Source organism: Gracilinanus agilis, chromosome 2 (genome assembly GCF_016433145.1).
Source record: "Gracilinanus agilis isolate LMUSP501 chromosome 2, AgileGrace, whole genome shotgun sequence".
Lineage (NCBI taxonomy): Eukaryota > Metazoa > Chordata > Mammalia > Didelphimorphia > Didelphidae > Gracilinanus > Gracilinanus agilis.
The window spans coordinates 434217364-434232957 of NC_058131.1; the positions used below are offsets into that span (position 1 = coordinate 434217364).

General features: G+C 37.2%; 1 protein-coding gene across 1 annotated transcript in view; it reads right to left on the minus strand.

Moving 5' to 3' along the window:
• The window catches only part of GPR137C (G protein-coupled receptor 137C), a 65683-nt gene extending 54518 nt beyond the window's left edge, over positions 1-11165 (minus strand). The window contains exon 1 of the mRNA XM_044659928.1: positions 10734-11165. Within this exon, the coding sequence (XP_044515863.1) occupies positions 10734-11165 (432 nt within the window). The remainder of the gene's footprint in view (positions 1-10733) is intronic.
• Between the last annotated feature and the right edge of the window lie 4429 nt (positions 11166-15594).

A 15594-nucleotide genomic window follows, 5' to 3' on the forward strand; every position in this document is an offset into this window, starting at 1 on the left:
GATTTCTAGATTCCTTAGATGCTAATTTTAATCTATAAAAAAAATGTTCTCAGGGCAAGGGTAAAATTGTTACAATACAACTATGGTAAAAGTATATTTACCAAAAAGAAAGTGGATCCTCTGGTTGACAATCTCGAATTGGCAATCTAGTGGCAATCTTGAATTCCTGGATGAGGGTGAGGGAGAGTTCTTATCCAACTTCTGTGAAAGAAGGGAATAACCCATAGCAGCCATCTCTAAAGGGGCAGAAATTTGTTATTATTCCTCCATTAGGATTCTAAGAGAAGAGGATATGATGGTTGGTGGGCCTGAGAGCACTAAGAATATAGTAGTACAAATTTTAATTTTGATACAAGCCCTAGGAATGGCCTCTTAACTACCTTACTACAGATGACCCTGATCCATGGTAACTATGTCAAAGGTATCATCATTTGTACCATGGTCCAGATGTTCCTAGTGCAGTTTCTATTTATTATTGTTGCCCTCTAGCAGAAGATTTGGCATCATACACTAGGCTTCTTGGTCTTTCTCTTCCACATTTAGTAACTTCTTCATGGTTTCATTAAATTTTGTTTCGCATGTTTGGATTTTGCCTTTGTCTAATTTCTTCTCTTTCCTTTTTCCTTCAGTACTACCTAATTCTAGGCTCCTTATATTCCCAAAATTAGCATTAAATGGTATTAAGTCCTCTATAGTTGCCACCAAGAGTTGGAGGCTAGAAAGCATTACTATCAACTCAGTTTCAGGTTCCTTTCTTCTCCTGGTAAATTAGGCCAATTTATTAAAAGATAAGGAAGCTTTCACTAAGATTTTATTGACCAGGAGATCAAAGCCATATATAATCACTGCAGGGTCAGTTTTCTGGTAGCTTTACCTAAGGGCATAAAAATGTCTGCCTACGTGGAATTGGAGCTCTTCAAATATAGCAGATGGTCTAAGAACTGATAAGCCACTAAACCTCCTTTTAGCCAACTGTTGAATAACTATGAGTGCTTCATTTCATTCCAATGTCAGACCTAAACTAGTAGATCTGAGATATACCCACGCTACAACATACCTTCTATTCTCTCTTAGTGATCTGTCTGCTGAGGCAAAAAATATTTTTCAGCACTGATTCCAATCCACTTTAGTTCTATGCCTTCTATAGTGTTCATGTTCCTTTGCCCTTCCATCCCTTTGTAACCTTCACTCTATTGTTTCAACTCTTCATTGTACATCTCTTTGACTGTTCTATCTCTTGGTGCTCATAGAAACTTTTCTTTCTCCAGAAGACATCCTATCTTTGGTTACCTACTTCCAGGCTGGCTGCTTGTCTCATGCCTCCATGACCCTGAATACTGGCCCAGAAAGAGGAATCCTACATAGTGGATTACAGAACATCCTTCTGTTACCATTTTTGAAGGTGCCCTTAGAACCTCTTCTAATTTGAAGTTAGCTCTGCTGATCTACAGCCTTGTTTACTTGGTAACTGCTGAATGACTATAAGTGCCTCATTTTATTACCTGAACTCACAGGGACAGAGGGAACAGAAGGTATGTTGTAGTGTGGGCATGTCTCAGATCTTCTAGTTTAGATCTGATATTGGAATGAAATGAGGAATTCATTTAACAACTCATTCAACAGTTAGCAAGTGGACAAATCTACTGACCTCCGTGCCACTCCTCCTTTCTCTGGGAGTTCAGTAGCTGGATGCCAAAACAATATTATTCTTCAGATTAAAAAAAAAGCCTTCAGTTTGGTGTTTAATGTTCCCTAGAACTTAGCTTCATCTTATCTTTCTAGCTTTCTCTTTTTTTATTCTCATTCACCTTCGTATTCCTGAGCTATTCCTAAAAGCTGTCCCTCATGTTCCTTATCACAACCTTTCAGAGTTGTTAAATTTCTTTGGGACTTAGAGGCCATCTCTTCCATGATAATAATAGCTAATAATTATATAGTACTACTAAGTGCCAGGTATTATACTACATGTTTTACAATTATTATCTCATTTGATGCTCACAACTTTAGGAGGGAGGTTATAGACCTCATTTTATAGATGATAAAACAGAGGCAAATAGAGTTTAAGTGACTTGTTCAGAGTCACACAACTCTTGTTGTGTTTGAGGCTGAATTTGACTCAGGCCTTTCTGATTCTAGGACCAGTATTCTATCTACTTCACCACCTAGCTGTCTCATGAAACCTTTTCTAAATCTATGAGTACCATTAACCCTATTTAAAAAGTGATCATTTTCTTCTTTAAATGGCTACTGTTCTCTCCCACACTCCCTCCTTTCAGGAAGGGCTTTTTTTTTGGGTGACACTACTATCAAATAAACAGATGTAAAGCTCTTCCAGAAGTTTTTGAATCCTTCCATGTACTACTTAGAAATACGACCAATATATAGAAGAATAAATCCTTTGTTTCCATAAAAGTCTTACTCTGATGCGTTGAGATGGCATTGAGGCAGATGGAAATTTTCCAGAAAATGACATGGTGTTTAAAGGCAGTCCCATGTATTGGATCAAATACATATATACCATTCAAGAGATTAATCTAACAATCTATTAATACAAGTAGATGGGCAGATTTAGTGGATTGTATAGCAGCTAAGATAAGCACTGCAAACAGAAAATGAACTGGATCTAGAATTGAATAAAAGAACAGGGAGCAGGATTGTATTTGGGAAACTACATAATGCTTTAGATGATCCCAAGTTATTCACTAAAGTTAAATAAAACCCACCTATTATTTTAAATTTCATGGATATATATTTTTTTTGTCACATCACGTTTCTTTAGACATTTTCAATTATTTCCTACTCTTTGGAATCCTTTTTGGTATTTTCTTGGCAAAGATATTTGAGTGGTTTGCCATTTCCTTTTCCAGCTCATTTTACAGATAAGGAAACTTAGGTCAACAGGGTCCAGTGACTTGTCCAGAGTCATATAGCTAGTGTCTAAGGTCAGATTTGATTGAATTTAGGAAGAGGAGTCTTGCTGACCTGGCACTCTATCCACTGTGCCATATAGCAGCCCTACCTTTATTTCTATGTATAGTTTTTATAAGGTATACTTTGTAACCAAGAATAAAATAGGAGCAAAAAAAATATCATTTCAGAAAAATCAACATTTCAATTGAGTATGTCAGTATATACAAATTTTAACACCTTGAAGTCCCCTCCAATCAAAGGAAAAAGAGAGGTATATTTTCTGAACTGTTGAGGGACAAGTTTTTCAGTTTTTGTTATTGTTCTTCCCATTTACATTAATGTATTGTTATGATTATATAATAAATCTCATATTTTAAAAATATTTCCCCAGAAATGAAATATAGTTGTATATATATCAAATAAATTAACATATATAAATGTTTTGTAAACCTTAAAGCACTTTGTAAATGCTATAATAATTATGTTGTGAATCCTAGAACATTCATTTATAAAAAATTTAAATTATTGATGAGCCAAAGAGTAATCTTAAGACATAAAGTGGGTATAGTCTGTAACATTATTATCTTTGTCCACCTACATGCCAGAAGTGACATAAGAGAATATATAACCAATAAAAAAATGGATGGCTATAATAGAAAGAGAAGAAAAAAATTATACTTTAAGTCCTGTATTGCCCTTTAAGATGTTGTTGAGGAGATCCTTTATAAAGAATTTATAACACATGGACAAGGATGAAAAGGTATAAATAAAATTATACTAATGGAAGGAGCATTCACATTAATGATATCTATTGATGCTATTTATATAGTAAAGGTTTACAAAGCATTTTCTCCAAAAACATTCTGGGGATAATACTTGAATTATTTACCTCACATTTCATAGAGGAAATAGGATAAAAAAGATAAAATGGCTTGTCCAAAGAAAGCCACATAGCAAGTTGTGTCAGAATTTGAATCCCACCCCGAAAAGTTCAAATAGGCCTTAGTTTAGCTGATGATTTTAATATGTGCCAGGGAACTCCAAAATTAGTAAGTGATATCAAGTCTCTTTAAAACATTACTGTTTTTAAATCAGACAATTAAAAAAAGTTATCTTCCCTGAGAAATATTGGTATAGATATAGTACTGGTTGTACTTTTAAAAGTTTGATAAAGCTTTTAGATTGGATTCTTGCTACACAGGTTTTTATTTAAATATCTGCTCTGGAATTCATTATAATTCAGACAGAGAAGGCTAAGTTGTGTAGCCTCCAATAATGAGAACAGGCCCCAGTAAAATTATAGTCACAGCTAACAGCCAGATATGTAGCTTCCCCCCAGCATAAGAACTTAGTCCAACCCCTTCACAAATACTAGATGTTCTTCCAAAAATCACTGGTGCAAGAATTCTAGGAGAAACTTTGTTAGATGGTTACAAATTGACATATTGAATTATTATCCTAGAGAAAACTCTAAGTTTCAGTGAGGTAAACTAAGTCACTGTACTAAGACTATAAATCATTATTAAATGTCCCTGCAAAAAGCTTACCTAATCCCTTAGGTCACTTTCTCCATAAAATACTAGCTGTGATCAATAAACCTTGCTTCTGATTGGTACCAGCTTCATTGGCTCTCCTGACATGTATCATCCTTCTCCCCACGTCTCATTCTCCAAAACCCTTCGGGACACCCGAATATTGGTATGTTAAAGTACATATTCTTTCCTTTGTAACATTTTTTTACCCACAACTGATTTGTAAGAAACACATCTCTTTTGTTACTTTCACTGGGTCATATATTATAGGAGAGAATATATATATATGTAAATATATATAAATATAAATACATGTACACATTTATATGAATATACACATATAAATGCATACCCACACAAACATACATACCCACACACATATATAAAGTTATCCTGCTAAATAGTGATACACACATGTCCATCATTTACTGATGATGTGTATTACACTCTGGTAGTGTTGAATGTAAGCTATGAGCTGCCCTACTCCCAGAGCTTTTAACTGCCCAAGCTACAGATTGCTTTAGAATGGAGACCTCCATTCTGACCAGATATTACCACTCTACAGTGCACCAGCCTTTGGCTATTTTGTAAAGCAACTTAAAACTTCCCAAGCATTCCTCTCTGTTGAAGTCAAGTGTTGCCTGTTTCAGACCCCGCTATTTTCCCTTCTACAGTATATTTAAACTCTGTCTCCTCTATCCCTTGTGGGCACTCCTGTAATGTGATGCTATGTGTTGTCCCAGATTACAATCCCCTCACTTCAGTTACAGATATTATTGCTATTTTACTTTATTTATTTATTTTTAAAAACCCTTACCTTCTATCTTGGAATTAATACTGTGTATTGGTTCCAAGGCAGAATACTGGTAAGGGTGAGGCAATGGGGGTTAAGTTACTTGCCCAGGGTCACACAGCTGGGAAGTGTCTGAGGCCAGATTTGAACCTAGGACTGGCTCTCAATTCACTAAGCTACTCAGTTGCCCCCATATTATTGCTATTTTAGAAGCATTAGTCCTCTTTAATTCAAGTTGACAATAGCTAAATAAATTGCAGTTCACATCTATGTCTGTGTCCCTTGGTGGTAATTCTCACAACATTACATTTAAGAAAAATATTTCTAACAACAAACTTAGGACAATAAATACATAACTAGCATCATACTGTGTTCTGTTATACATTTAAAAAAATATGACATAGCATTAATTCACTGGCAGTTTAATGAATTCATGGATTCTATGTTCCTTGGATATCTAGACCAGAGTCTTGGAATTCCTTTACTTCTCCTTTCCTTCCCCATCTCTCTCCTTTTTTTTACTTCCCAACAAAAGTAGCAAGATAAAATGGCTTTTAGGACCTCCCTGAAACTAAATAGGGGAGAGTAGGGAATAATCTACATCTGGATCCAGGAAATATTTTTGACATTCTAGTAATGATTCTTTTATCTATTGTCTTTATACTAGGACTATACATTTTTACATTTATAATTTACATTTATTTATAATTTACAATTATACATAGGTATAATTGGTGAAGGTTTTCAAGTGGAGAGCCTGAAATAATGTCTACTTATATAGACAAGCTTAAGAGCTTGCTTCTAGGAGTGATCAAAAGGGAATAAATAAAAAGGGCCTTCTTCTCATCCAGGATATGTAGTTCTGAGTAAGACCTTGGTCTCTGCATTTATTATTTTGCATTTTAAGTTTAGGTAGTGCAGTTTCTGGCCTTGTGAGCTTCAAAATGTCAGATCAAACTTCAGAAATGTAGCAAACTCCAGTCTCCACGCCCGGATGAATAAGGAGTGACCTTTAGGTCTTAGACCAGCACAAACTGAGTCCAGCAGTCATGATGCATCCATACATAAACCTGGTGGCATCAGTACTATGTGTAGGAAGATTTGAACATACTGTCCCTTAAAATTAAGCTGATATAGGGGGAGAATATGCCCCTGAGGTGTTTGGGAGAAATGTTTGTATGTTTACATTATATGTTCAATGTAAATTTCCCTTGTTAAAGCTAATTAATGTCAAGTGGTAAAATGGAGTTATGGCTAGTTACTGATCATGGGGGACTGGAGAGGAGGAGAAGTTGGTGTGGGTAAGCCCATGCAAGAGAAAAGTGAAAAGTGGCACCTCTAATCTTTCAGTGTACTCTATAACCCAGAGGCTGATATAGCCATTCTGGCTGTGGGAGAGGAAGCCAAAACATACTCACTTGACTATAAGCTTGATAAGAAAGTCAGTTAAATGCAAAAATACCAACTCAGTTTTATTAATTAATTATATGTAAATATACTTATAATAAAGTAGTCATTGTATCAATTTTTTTGGCAACAAAAAACTAAAAGTACAGTAGATGTCCATTGTGTGGGTAACAACTAAAAAATCATAGTATATAAAGGAAATCATCTATCATCCTAAGAGATAATAAGAGGAATTCAGAAAAGCATGGGAAGATTTTATATGAACTTATTCAGAATGAAGTAAGCAGAATACTAAAAAAATGATAATACTAAAAGAAAACCCAACTCTTAGAAATTGTAATGACCAATCTTATTCCTGGGAACAGATACTGAATTACTGGAGAGAAGGAAATTATTTTAGACATAATCAAGGGCAGTCATTATGTTGCTTAGTTTTGCTTACTTAAAAATTTTTTTTATAATGAGGGCAGATTCAGAAATATGTTATTAAATTTTTCTTATAAATACAAGGGATATTTGGTCCAGTGAAAATCTGATATTACTCACATATTTGTTATCTCAAAGATTTTCCTCATCAGTCCTATAATTTCATTAGCATAGAAAACTCCTGGGTAATAACACTTTGTACCATTGCAGGTCTGTACCTTGTCTACATCATATAATCTTAGAGTTTTCTTGGCAAACCTATGGCATGTGTGTCACAGCATGCTGGAAGTGGCTGCTCCCTTCTCCCTCTCCACTGCACCTGAGGACATTTCTCTCATGACCTGCCTCTATGCCCAGCTGCCCATTGGGAGTGCTTCTTCTCTCCCCTGTCTAGGGTAAGGGGGTGGCTCACATGTGGAGTGAGGGTTACACTTTGGGCACTTGGTCTCTAAAAGGTTGGCCATCACTGCTTAGAGCATTGTCTGTGACCCTGAGAGATTAAGTCACTTGTCCAGGGTTATATAAATAGTATGTGTGAAACAAGTCTTGAAACCAGGTCTTCCTGTTTGAGGCTGGTTTTCTATCCATTATGGTATGATACCTGTTTAACTATACATTAAAGCCTTACTTGTTAGGAATAAAATTAGTAAGAAAGGCAAATAAAATAGTCAAATCTGAATAACATCTGGATTTTTAAAAAATTTAACACTAAATTTGGAGCCAGAAGACATTGGTTCTTCTTTGAAGCACCTAGGTGGCATGGTAGAAAAATGCTGGCTTAGAACTTGAAAGACCCAAGTTTGAATTTTGCCTTGGACATTTAATTAGCTGTATGATCCTGGGAAAATCACTTTAATCTCTCTCAAACTCAGCTTCCATACCTGTAAAGTGTAGTACTTACTATACATGATTACTATGGATACTCAACTAAGATAACATGTAAAACATTAAAATAACCCAGCAACTTCTTACTTTCTGTCTTAGAATCATGGTAGAAGAGAAGTAAGGGCTAGGCAATGCAAATTAAGTGACTTGCCCATGGTCACATAGCTAGGAAATATCTGAGGCTAGATTTGAATCTAGGACCTCCCTTCTCAAGGCCTGACCCTCAATCCACCCAGCCATCTAGTTGCTCCCTATGTAAAAACATTTCGAAAATCTTAAAAGCACTTTATAAATACTAGCTATTACCTTTTTTTTGCTCTGATACTTGCTTATATGATTTTAGTTAAGTTATATATCCTTCCCTTCATCTGCAAAATGAGCTAGATGAACTCTAAGATACCTATCAGTTTTAAATGTATAATCATGACTTATTTTTAACTGACTAGGCAAGTAATTTCTAATTAGAATGCTATTTTAAAGTAGATACTTCTGAATAATTTGAAAAAAATTTTGGTCTGTACAGTATTATAGAGCTCTTCAAATTCTTTCTACTATTACCTTGACTATCATTTTTAAAGGGTAGTCCCTCCTACTCCCAAATAGTTAGTGTCCTTCTCAAAAGTTCAGACATTTACTGGATTGTTATGTCAGATGATCTAATTCCAATATTTCAAGGTATCATATTGTGGAAGTATAATTTGAAAGTTTTGAGTTTAGATTACAGATGCCATTATTGTTTCTTCTGCAAAATAGAATTCATAAATTTAGTGTTTAAACCAAGTAAATCCTGTTCTAATGTATTATCACACTGATTGCAGACCTATAATGTTAACATTGTATAAATACCATTTGAATGTCTGAATGAACTTAGAATGCTAACATTAGTATAAATGCAATTTGAAATTTGTGGCACTTAAAACATTAGTGTCTCATTTAAGTAATGTAAAACATAGGATATCAATCTCTTATCAGGAGTGGTAGAAGGAAGGAGAATGTGTATTATAGGTAAAATGAAGACAAAAGGACTTTTGCAGTTTCTTTAAAAAGTCAAAGACTAATATACACAGAGTACTCATTTCAGGGTTGATCATCCAATTAATTATTATCCTTGGCATTTGTTTCTCTTGCTTAGTGCCTCAGTTTTAAACATGTCATGACTTGGAATTTTCTTTTTTTTCCCCCTCCCTGCTTTTTTATGAAACTCAGGATGAATTAGTTTTAGGTTAATGATTCTTTAAATGGTTAAGTGGTTAGAAGGCTGAAGTTATCATAACTTTTCAGATTATGCTCACTGTTTCTCATTGATAATTGAAAGTTAAATGTTCATATACACTGATAAACTACTCTCATATATCGCTGCTGAATTAATATTTCTATGGTTCAGTTCTGACCATGTCAAGTCTCTGCTCAAAAGATTCTTGTAGTTCCTTATCACCTGTAGTAACACAAGTTACTTTTTTGGCATTTAAAAAGTCCATTACCCTCTTGACTATCTTTCCAGGCCTATTAGACATCATTTTCCCTCACATACTCTGTTCCAGTCAAACTAGCCTCACATAGTGTACTTATTTGGTATATTTCATGTATTTACTTATTATATTATATTATTATTATCCATATTATATCTCTTTTGTTGGAAAAAGGGCAATGGGGATAGGGACTATCTCACCTTTTATTTATATTCTTAACACCTAGCATAAAACCTGGATATAGTTGATGGTAAATGCTTGTTGATTAAAAATACAATATTAGTGCAAAACAGAATTAGTCTATGGTGGAGTAGATTATATTTCTTTTTAAAGACAAAAGGTTTCCTAGGTTCCCCAAATCCCCGCTTTTTTGCATCATTTGGGAATTTTTAAGGCACCGAAAGCACATGTCACATAAGCATATATGACAACCTTGGGCTCCCATACCTGCTGGCGATAGTCAAATAGCTAAGTGCTGCAGAACAATGCAACCTACAAAGCAGTATCCCGGAATAAAGAAATGGGGTGTTTGATTAGAGTCCAGCTAAAGCAAGTTGCTGAAAAAAGTTTTATGGTTTTTATAATAAGCACAAGTTAAATTAGCATTTTACTTTTATTAGCAATAAGGCTTTAAAGAGGTTTGTCAAAGCACCAAATGGTGAGGACACTTGGCACATAGTAAGAGCTTAATTAGTGTTCATTCAATCATTCATGATGGCTTTCTATATACTGTTAAAGAAGGACCAAGACAGGTCTATATCCTGACACCCCATGGTTATCATGTTAGAAAAGCTATTGCACTACGTTTCTTGAGCTATAGTGAAAAAGATGTAGGAGGATACATAAGCTGCTAATAAAAGAATTGCAGCAACAATAGAGAAACAGCTCTGCCTGGTGACATAATGGCTGGCAGTGGTCCAGATTTGGCAGTTCGGGTTCAGAAGGGCTCCCGAAAATGCTACTCCCCCTACCCCCTGTCACTTTGTTAGTGCTGCAGCTCTCTTAGAGGAGTAAAGATGCTAAACAAAAGGCTTATTTTGTAGATTAAAGTTAACAAAGCATTTCGATATGTAGATCTTTCAATTGCCCAGCAGTGTCAGCTTCTTAAGGTTAGAATGGAAGGAAATTTATTGCAAAAAGTAAATTCTTCAACAATCCCAGGTTAGTGTCCAGTCCAGTCAGTCCTTAATTAACTCCTCCCTCTCATACACATTTTGGGAGTCTATGGCTGGTACCCTTCCCACGCCGCCCCCCCCCCCCCCAGGCTCCCAGACCCAAGTCCCAGTTCCCTTTCTCTCCGCTCCTCCTTACCTCTGCCAGGTAGAGGTTGAGGAGACAGAGTGTGGAGAATTGGAGGCAGGAAGGAAAGCAGTAGAGTAGCCAGCGGGAGAAGAAATGGAGGTTAGAGGGCGGCCAGAGAAGGGGCAGGGAGCCGCCCAGGGAAAAGGCAGCTGAGAAAAGAGTGGTCCTGAGTGCTGCCCACAAAAGGCAGAGGAAGAGGCAGAGGCTCTGGTAACTCAGCCGCCGCTCTCGGTAAAGAAGCAACCGCCACAGCTGCAGGTAGGCAAATGAGAAGAGGGCAGCGTATAGCAAGGTATGCAGGATGCTCAGCGCCAGCTGCACGGAGCTAGGTACCACAGTGGCAGCTGCTGCTCCTTCGCCTTCCGAGACTCTACTGCTGGTCGTTGTCGCCCCCCCACCAGCCGCAAAAGCGGCTGGGGAGCCCCTGACAGTCACCCTCATGAAAGGGGCTGAAGGTGGGAGGCACGTCGGGCAGGAAAGGACCGAACTTGGACCCTCCACAATCAAGGAGGTGTGTGTGTGTGGGGGAAGGATTTCCTCGTTACACCCCTCCCACCCTAGCCTTCGGGAATACTGATAATGACAGAATCCCTAAGCCACCGCTGGGTCTCCCAGGCTTCGCGCTTCCGCGGCTGAGGGTGAGGGTGGGGGTGGGGGGTAAGATTTGGGCTCCTCCTTCTGCGGCTCCACAGCTGCAAAAAAACAACTCTGGACTAAAACAATCAGCTGAGAAGCTGGAGCATTTGAGGAGCTCGCTCCGTACCACTGGTTCGCCGGGATTGGTTCAGCTGGGCACGCCTTCTGCGAGCAGAAGTCGGAAGGACGTAGACTGTGGGACCCATCGCTCGAAAGCTTCAGTTTGGGATTGGGCGGTGGCTTTCTCCCTTTCTCGGTTTGGCTGCTCCCTACTGACGTTGTTTATTAGGCTAGAGTCAACTACTGCAGCTTATTTCGTTGGAGGACTCCTTCGCCTTTTGTCACCTATGGGCTGCTTCTAGCCCTCCTTCTTTGGATCCCTATTGGCTTCAGAAATGTCTGCGTAAAAAGCGTGAGGAAAGGCTAAATCTTGGGGGATTGTTTTCCCTTTTACTGGTTGACTGCAGAGAGGCCCTTTTAGCTAATCGTAGTTTACACTAATGATTAGGGTCTAGTGAAGGATGTTGAGCTTTCCTGACGTAGACCTACCAACTGGAGGATTTAGCCTCTAGCCCTGGTTCGCTTCCATAGCCTTTGCCTTCTGCTTCCTCTGGGGCCGCAGCATCTTTGTGTGTTGCCTCTTAGCAGCCAGGGTGGAGGGCCTGGGCCAGAAACAGTACCTGGAGATCCCTGGCAGGTGAGTCACGCTAGTTTGTGTTGTTTGTCCCCCCGCCGCTCAGACTTAGTGCTAATGCTTTCTCTCCCCTAGGCTTTCATCCTTACTCTCATTCACAGAGCCAGCTGCTGAAGCCTGAAGGTGGTAGGGTGAGGTGGCGAGGACCAACATCCTTTTTTGTGTCCCTCCTTTCCAGAATGTTTTTAAATATATAAAATAGAATACATAGAATGACAAAGGCCAATAATATTGAAAATGGCTTTCAAAATATTTATTTAAAAAAGTTTACGAATGACAGATTAAGAACCATTGCTTAAAGACTAGGGTGTAGTATTTTTGGTTGAGGTAGTTAGATGTTTCTTTCACTCTTCCATGGGAGTTTTCCTGGGGATTGGGAAGGAAATTAGGGAAAGTTCTAGAGTTAAGGTTTGGTTGGTAATGTAAAGTTCCCACATCCCTAATATCAAGGTGTCCACAGTAGAGAAAAAAAAGTCAGGTCCCTAGGATTAGGAAATTGGGACCATCTCATCTTCTTTATTCCTAACTGTGCTTAAGGACAGTTAATTCAGGGAAGTGGGATTTAAAGGGAAGTTTGAAGAACAGGAGGTATTTTAAAAGAGGATTTGGGAAGATGGCCTAGGAATGGCTAGAAAAAAGGCAGATAGACAAAAGAAGCAAAGGGGAGAGTATCTATGGCTGCTTTGTTAAAGATATTGATGCAACACCAGTAGTTTGGTTTTGAAATAACCATGAGACTTTATGAGTCTGAAGTGTTTTACACACTAAAATGTGTTCCTGTTGTTTACACTGATAAAATATAAATTCCTGGAGGAGCTGTTGAATTTTTGAGTTTGTTTTTCCTTCTCCATAAGGTTTGTTGATTGAGGACAGTGACCATCTCCATTGATTTTAGAATATCTTTTTTTAGAAGAAATAAAATTTGTGGGTATAGTTAATGAGATAACAAACATTTATTTATTTTTGCTCATTTTACATTTTAACCAAAGAATCAAGAAACTGACTTTTTTTAGAGTAGATATTTTTCCACGTGTAAACTGTTACTTTAAAAAATTAGGATATAAAATGTGACCCTTTCTACGAAATTTTGATTTTTAAAATCCAGTATCATGCAACAAAAATCACTCATTTTGCCTAATTGATTTTTATTGATATTGCTCATGTATCATGAGGCATGTAGTGCAAAAAAGGCCACAGCCACAATCTGAAGTTCATATTTGAGATTTTGGGGATATACCTTTTGCCCCTTTTAGGGGTATTATTTTTGTTATTAAGAAAAATATATTTTATACTTGTCATCTCTCTGTCCTTGTATATATATTGGTATAGGTAACTTCCCATGTAGAAATTCAGATGAACAACTATTTATAATATAGTCATATAGTTGTTACCTGGGGCACAAAACTGGTTGTATCTTCTCTGTGGTCACACTTTTTAAAGAAGTAGAAGTGGAATTCAAGCCTTATGATGCCTACACAAAACTGCCTCCTTACATAGATATATTTCATAAAATATTCTACTCATTTGTTGGCTGCTTACTATCAACAAATATGTAAATTTGAGTGTAGATTTTGAATCAAATGAAAAATTAATGTTTTATGAAAGTTTTTTATTCTTTATTTTTTCTGAGGATATATAGCTATATTAGAATTTATCCTAAGCCCTGTGATAGATTCTGGAAACACATCTATAAAGATGAGGTGGTCTCTGTCCTCAGGGTGAAAAATTTTACTGTGGGGATACAGAATGTTCACAGAAAAGTAAATACAAGACACATAAAAAATAATTGGGGAGAGGAAAGACTAACAGGTAAGAGAAATTAGGAAAGATCTCTTAAAGGTTGTAGAACATGTGCTGAATCTCGGAGGAACCTAGGGGTTCTAAAAGGTCAGAGGTAAGGAAGAACATTCCAACTTGTGCAAAGGTATGGAAGTGAGAGATAATAAAATGTCCTTAGGGGGAAAAGCTATTTGTGGGGCAAGAGTAGTAAAGTGTAATAATGGAAAGATGTTCTAGAACCAGGTTATAAAGTATTTTAAATACCAAATAATGGGATATATTTTTTATACTAAAGACAACAAAAAATAAGTGTAACTTCTTGAGCAAGGGAATAGTGTGTTTAGCTTACTTTAGGAATATGATTTTTGACAGCTTGTGGAGTATGAATCAGAATGCTGAATGCAGGGAGACCAGTCAAGAGGCTATTTATTGTAATAGTTTAGGACATTTTGTTCATATACTTCTAAGTCCTTTTGGGAGAATCTCATGTTAGAAGGGATTTCAGAGGCCATCATGTCCAACCTCTTAACATGGATAAGAATTCTATCACATCTTTGTTTTACTCTGAGCCCCCAGTTTTCCTTCTGCTCCCCGAAATTTTCCTAAAACAATTTTACTAGATTTCTCCTTTGTCATTTTTACTAGAGAAATTAAATTAATCTCCTTTACCTTACTAACCAAAGGAATATTTTTCTGGAGTGGTTATAGTATATGGAATGTTCAGGGAGGACTTATACTTTTGGTGTGAAGGCTTGTCAAGACCTTTTCAGAGCTACTTATCCATCTTTGGTGTCCATCTCATGTAAATCTCACATGTTGCTCGAAGAAGCTCTAGCATGAGCATTGGCCATACTCTGGTTAAACTATCTTGGAAGATGGGCTAAACCAGGTTGAGGGTAACCAATAGACCTTAAACCTGTCAATGAATTATTAGGGAGTATGCTTGCCCCAAGCATGTGTGTGAGGGAAATCATTGAGGGGGTTTGGGCCATGAGGATAGAATGACAGCTTTGGTGCCTCCTGTAGTCAGTCAGAAAAAAGGCAGCAATAGAGAAAGGATATAGATCATGAGACAAGAGTCAGGCTGCCCCACCCTGGGCTGCCCCCTCTAGGTCTCCCAGACAAAATAGAAAACCACAGTTGACTTCCGAGATGTGAGAGTCAGTGGGCATAGAAAAAGTTAAGTTAAACTATGAGGCAAGATGGGATTTCAGCGTGACTAAAGAATAATAAGTCAAATGGGGCACCAAGGAAAGTAGCCTTTCTCTTCCATCCTTTTCCTCTACTCCTTTTTGATTAAATAAAATTATTAGATTTATGGCCATTTTCATAATTTCCCCCCTAATATACATGTGAAGACTTCCCCTGGGGGAATGAGAACAATGTATTCCAGTCACTATGAAGGCTGCTGAAACAGGTGCTGTGAAACACTTAGAGAGCTAGGTCAGACACTGAAGAAGCCAAGGTCATCCATTGCACCTAGGGTCATCACCAGGCTTCTAGTCTTATCTTGTTTCTGGACTTTGTGCAACTCTGCCTCATTAAAATCCAACATATACATAAACTAAGCCAATTTACCTTTGTGATGTCATTGGTCCTCTTTTAAAATGTACAAACAATAACAACCACCAAAGCAAATTTACAATTTCCAGTTTGGTTTTTATCTTTCTTGACTGGGATTTTTGTATTTTGTGTATTGCTTCTTTGTAGTGTTTGAAAAAATAAATTCCCTGCCTAAGGGAAATATTTAAATATTCAAAG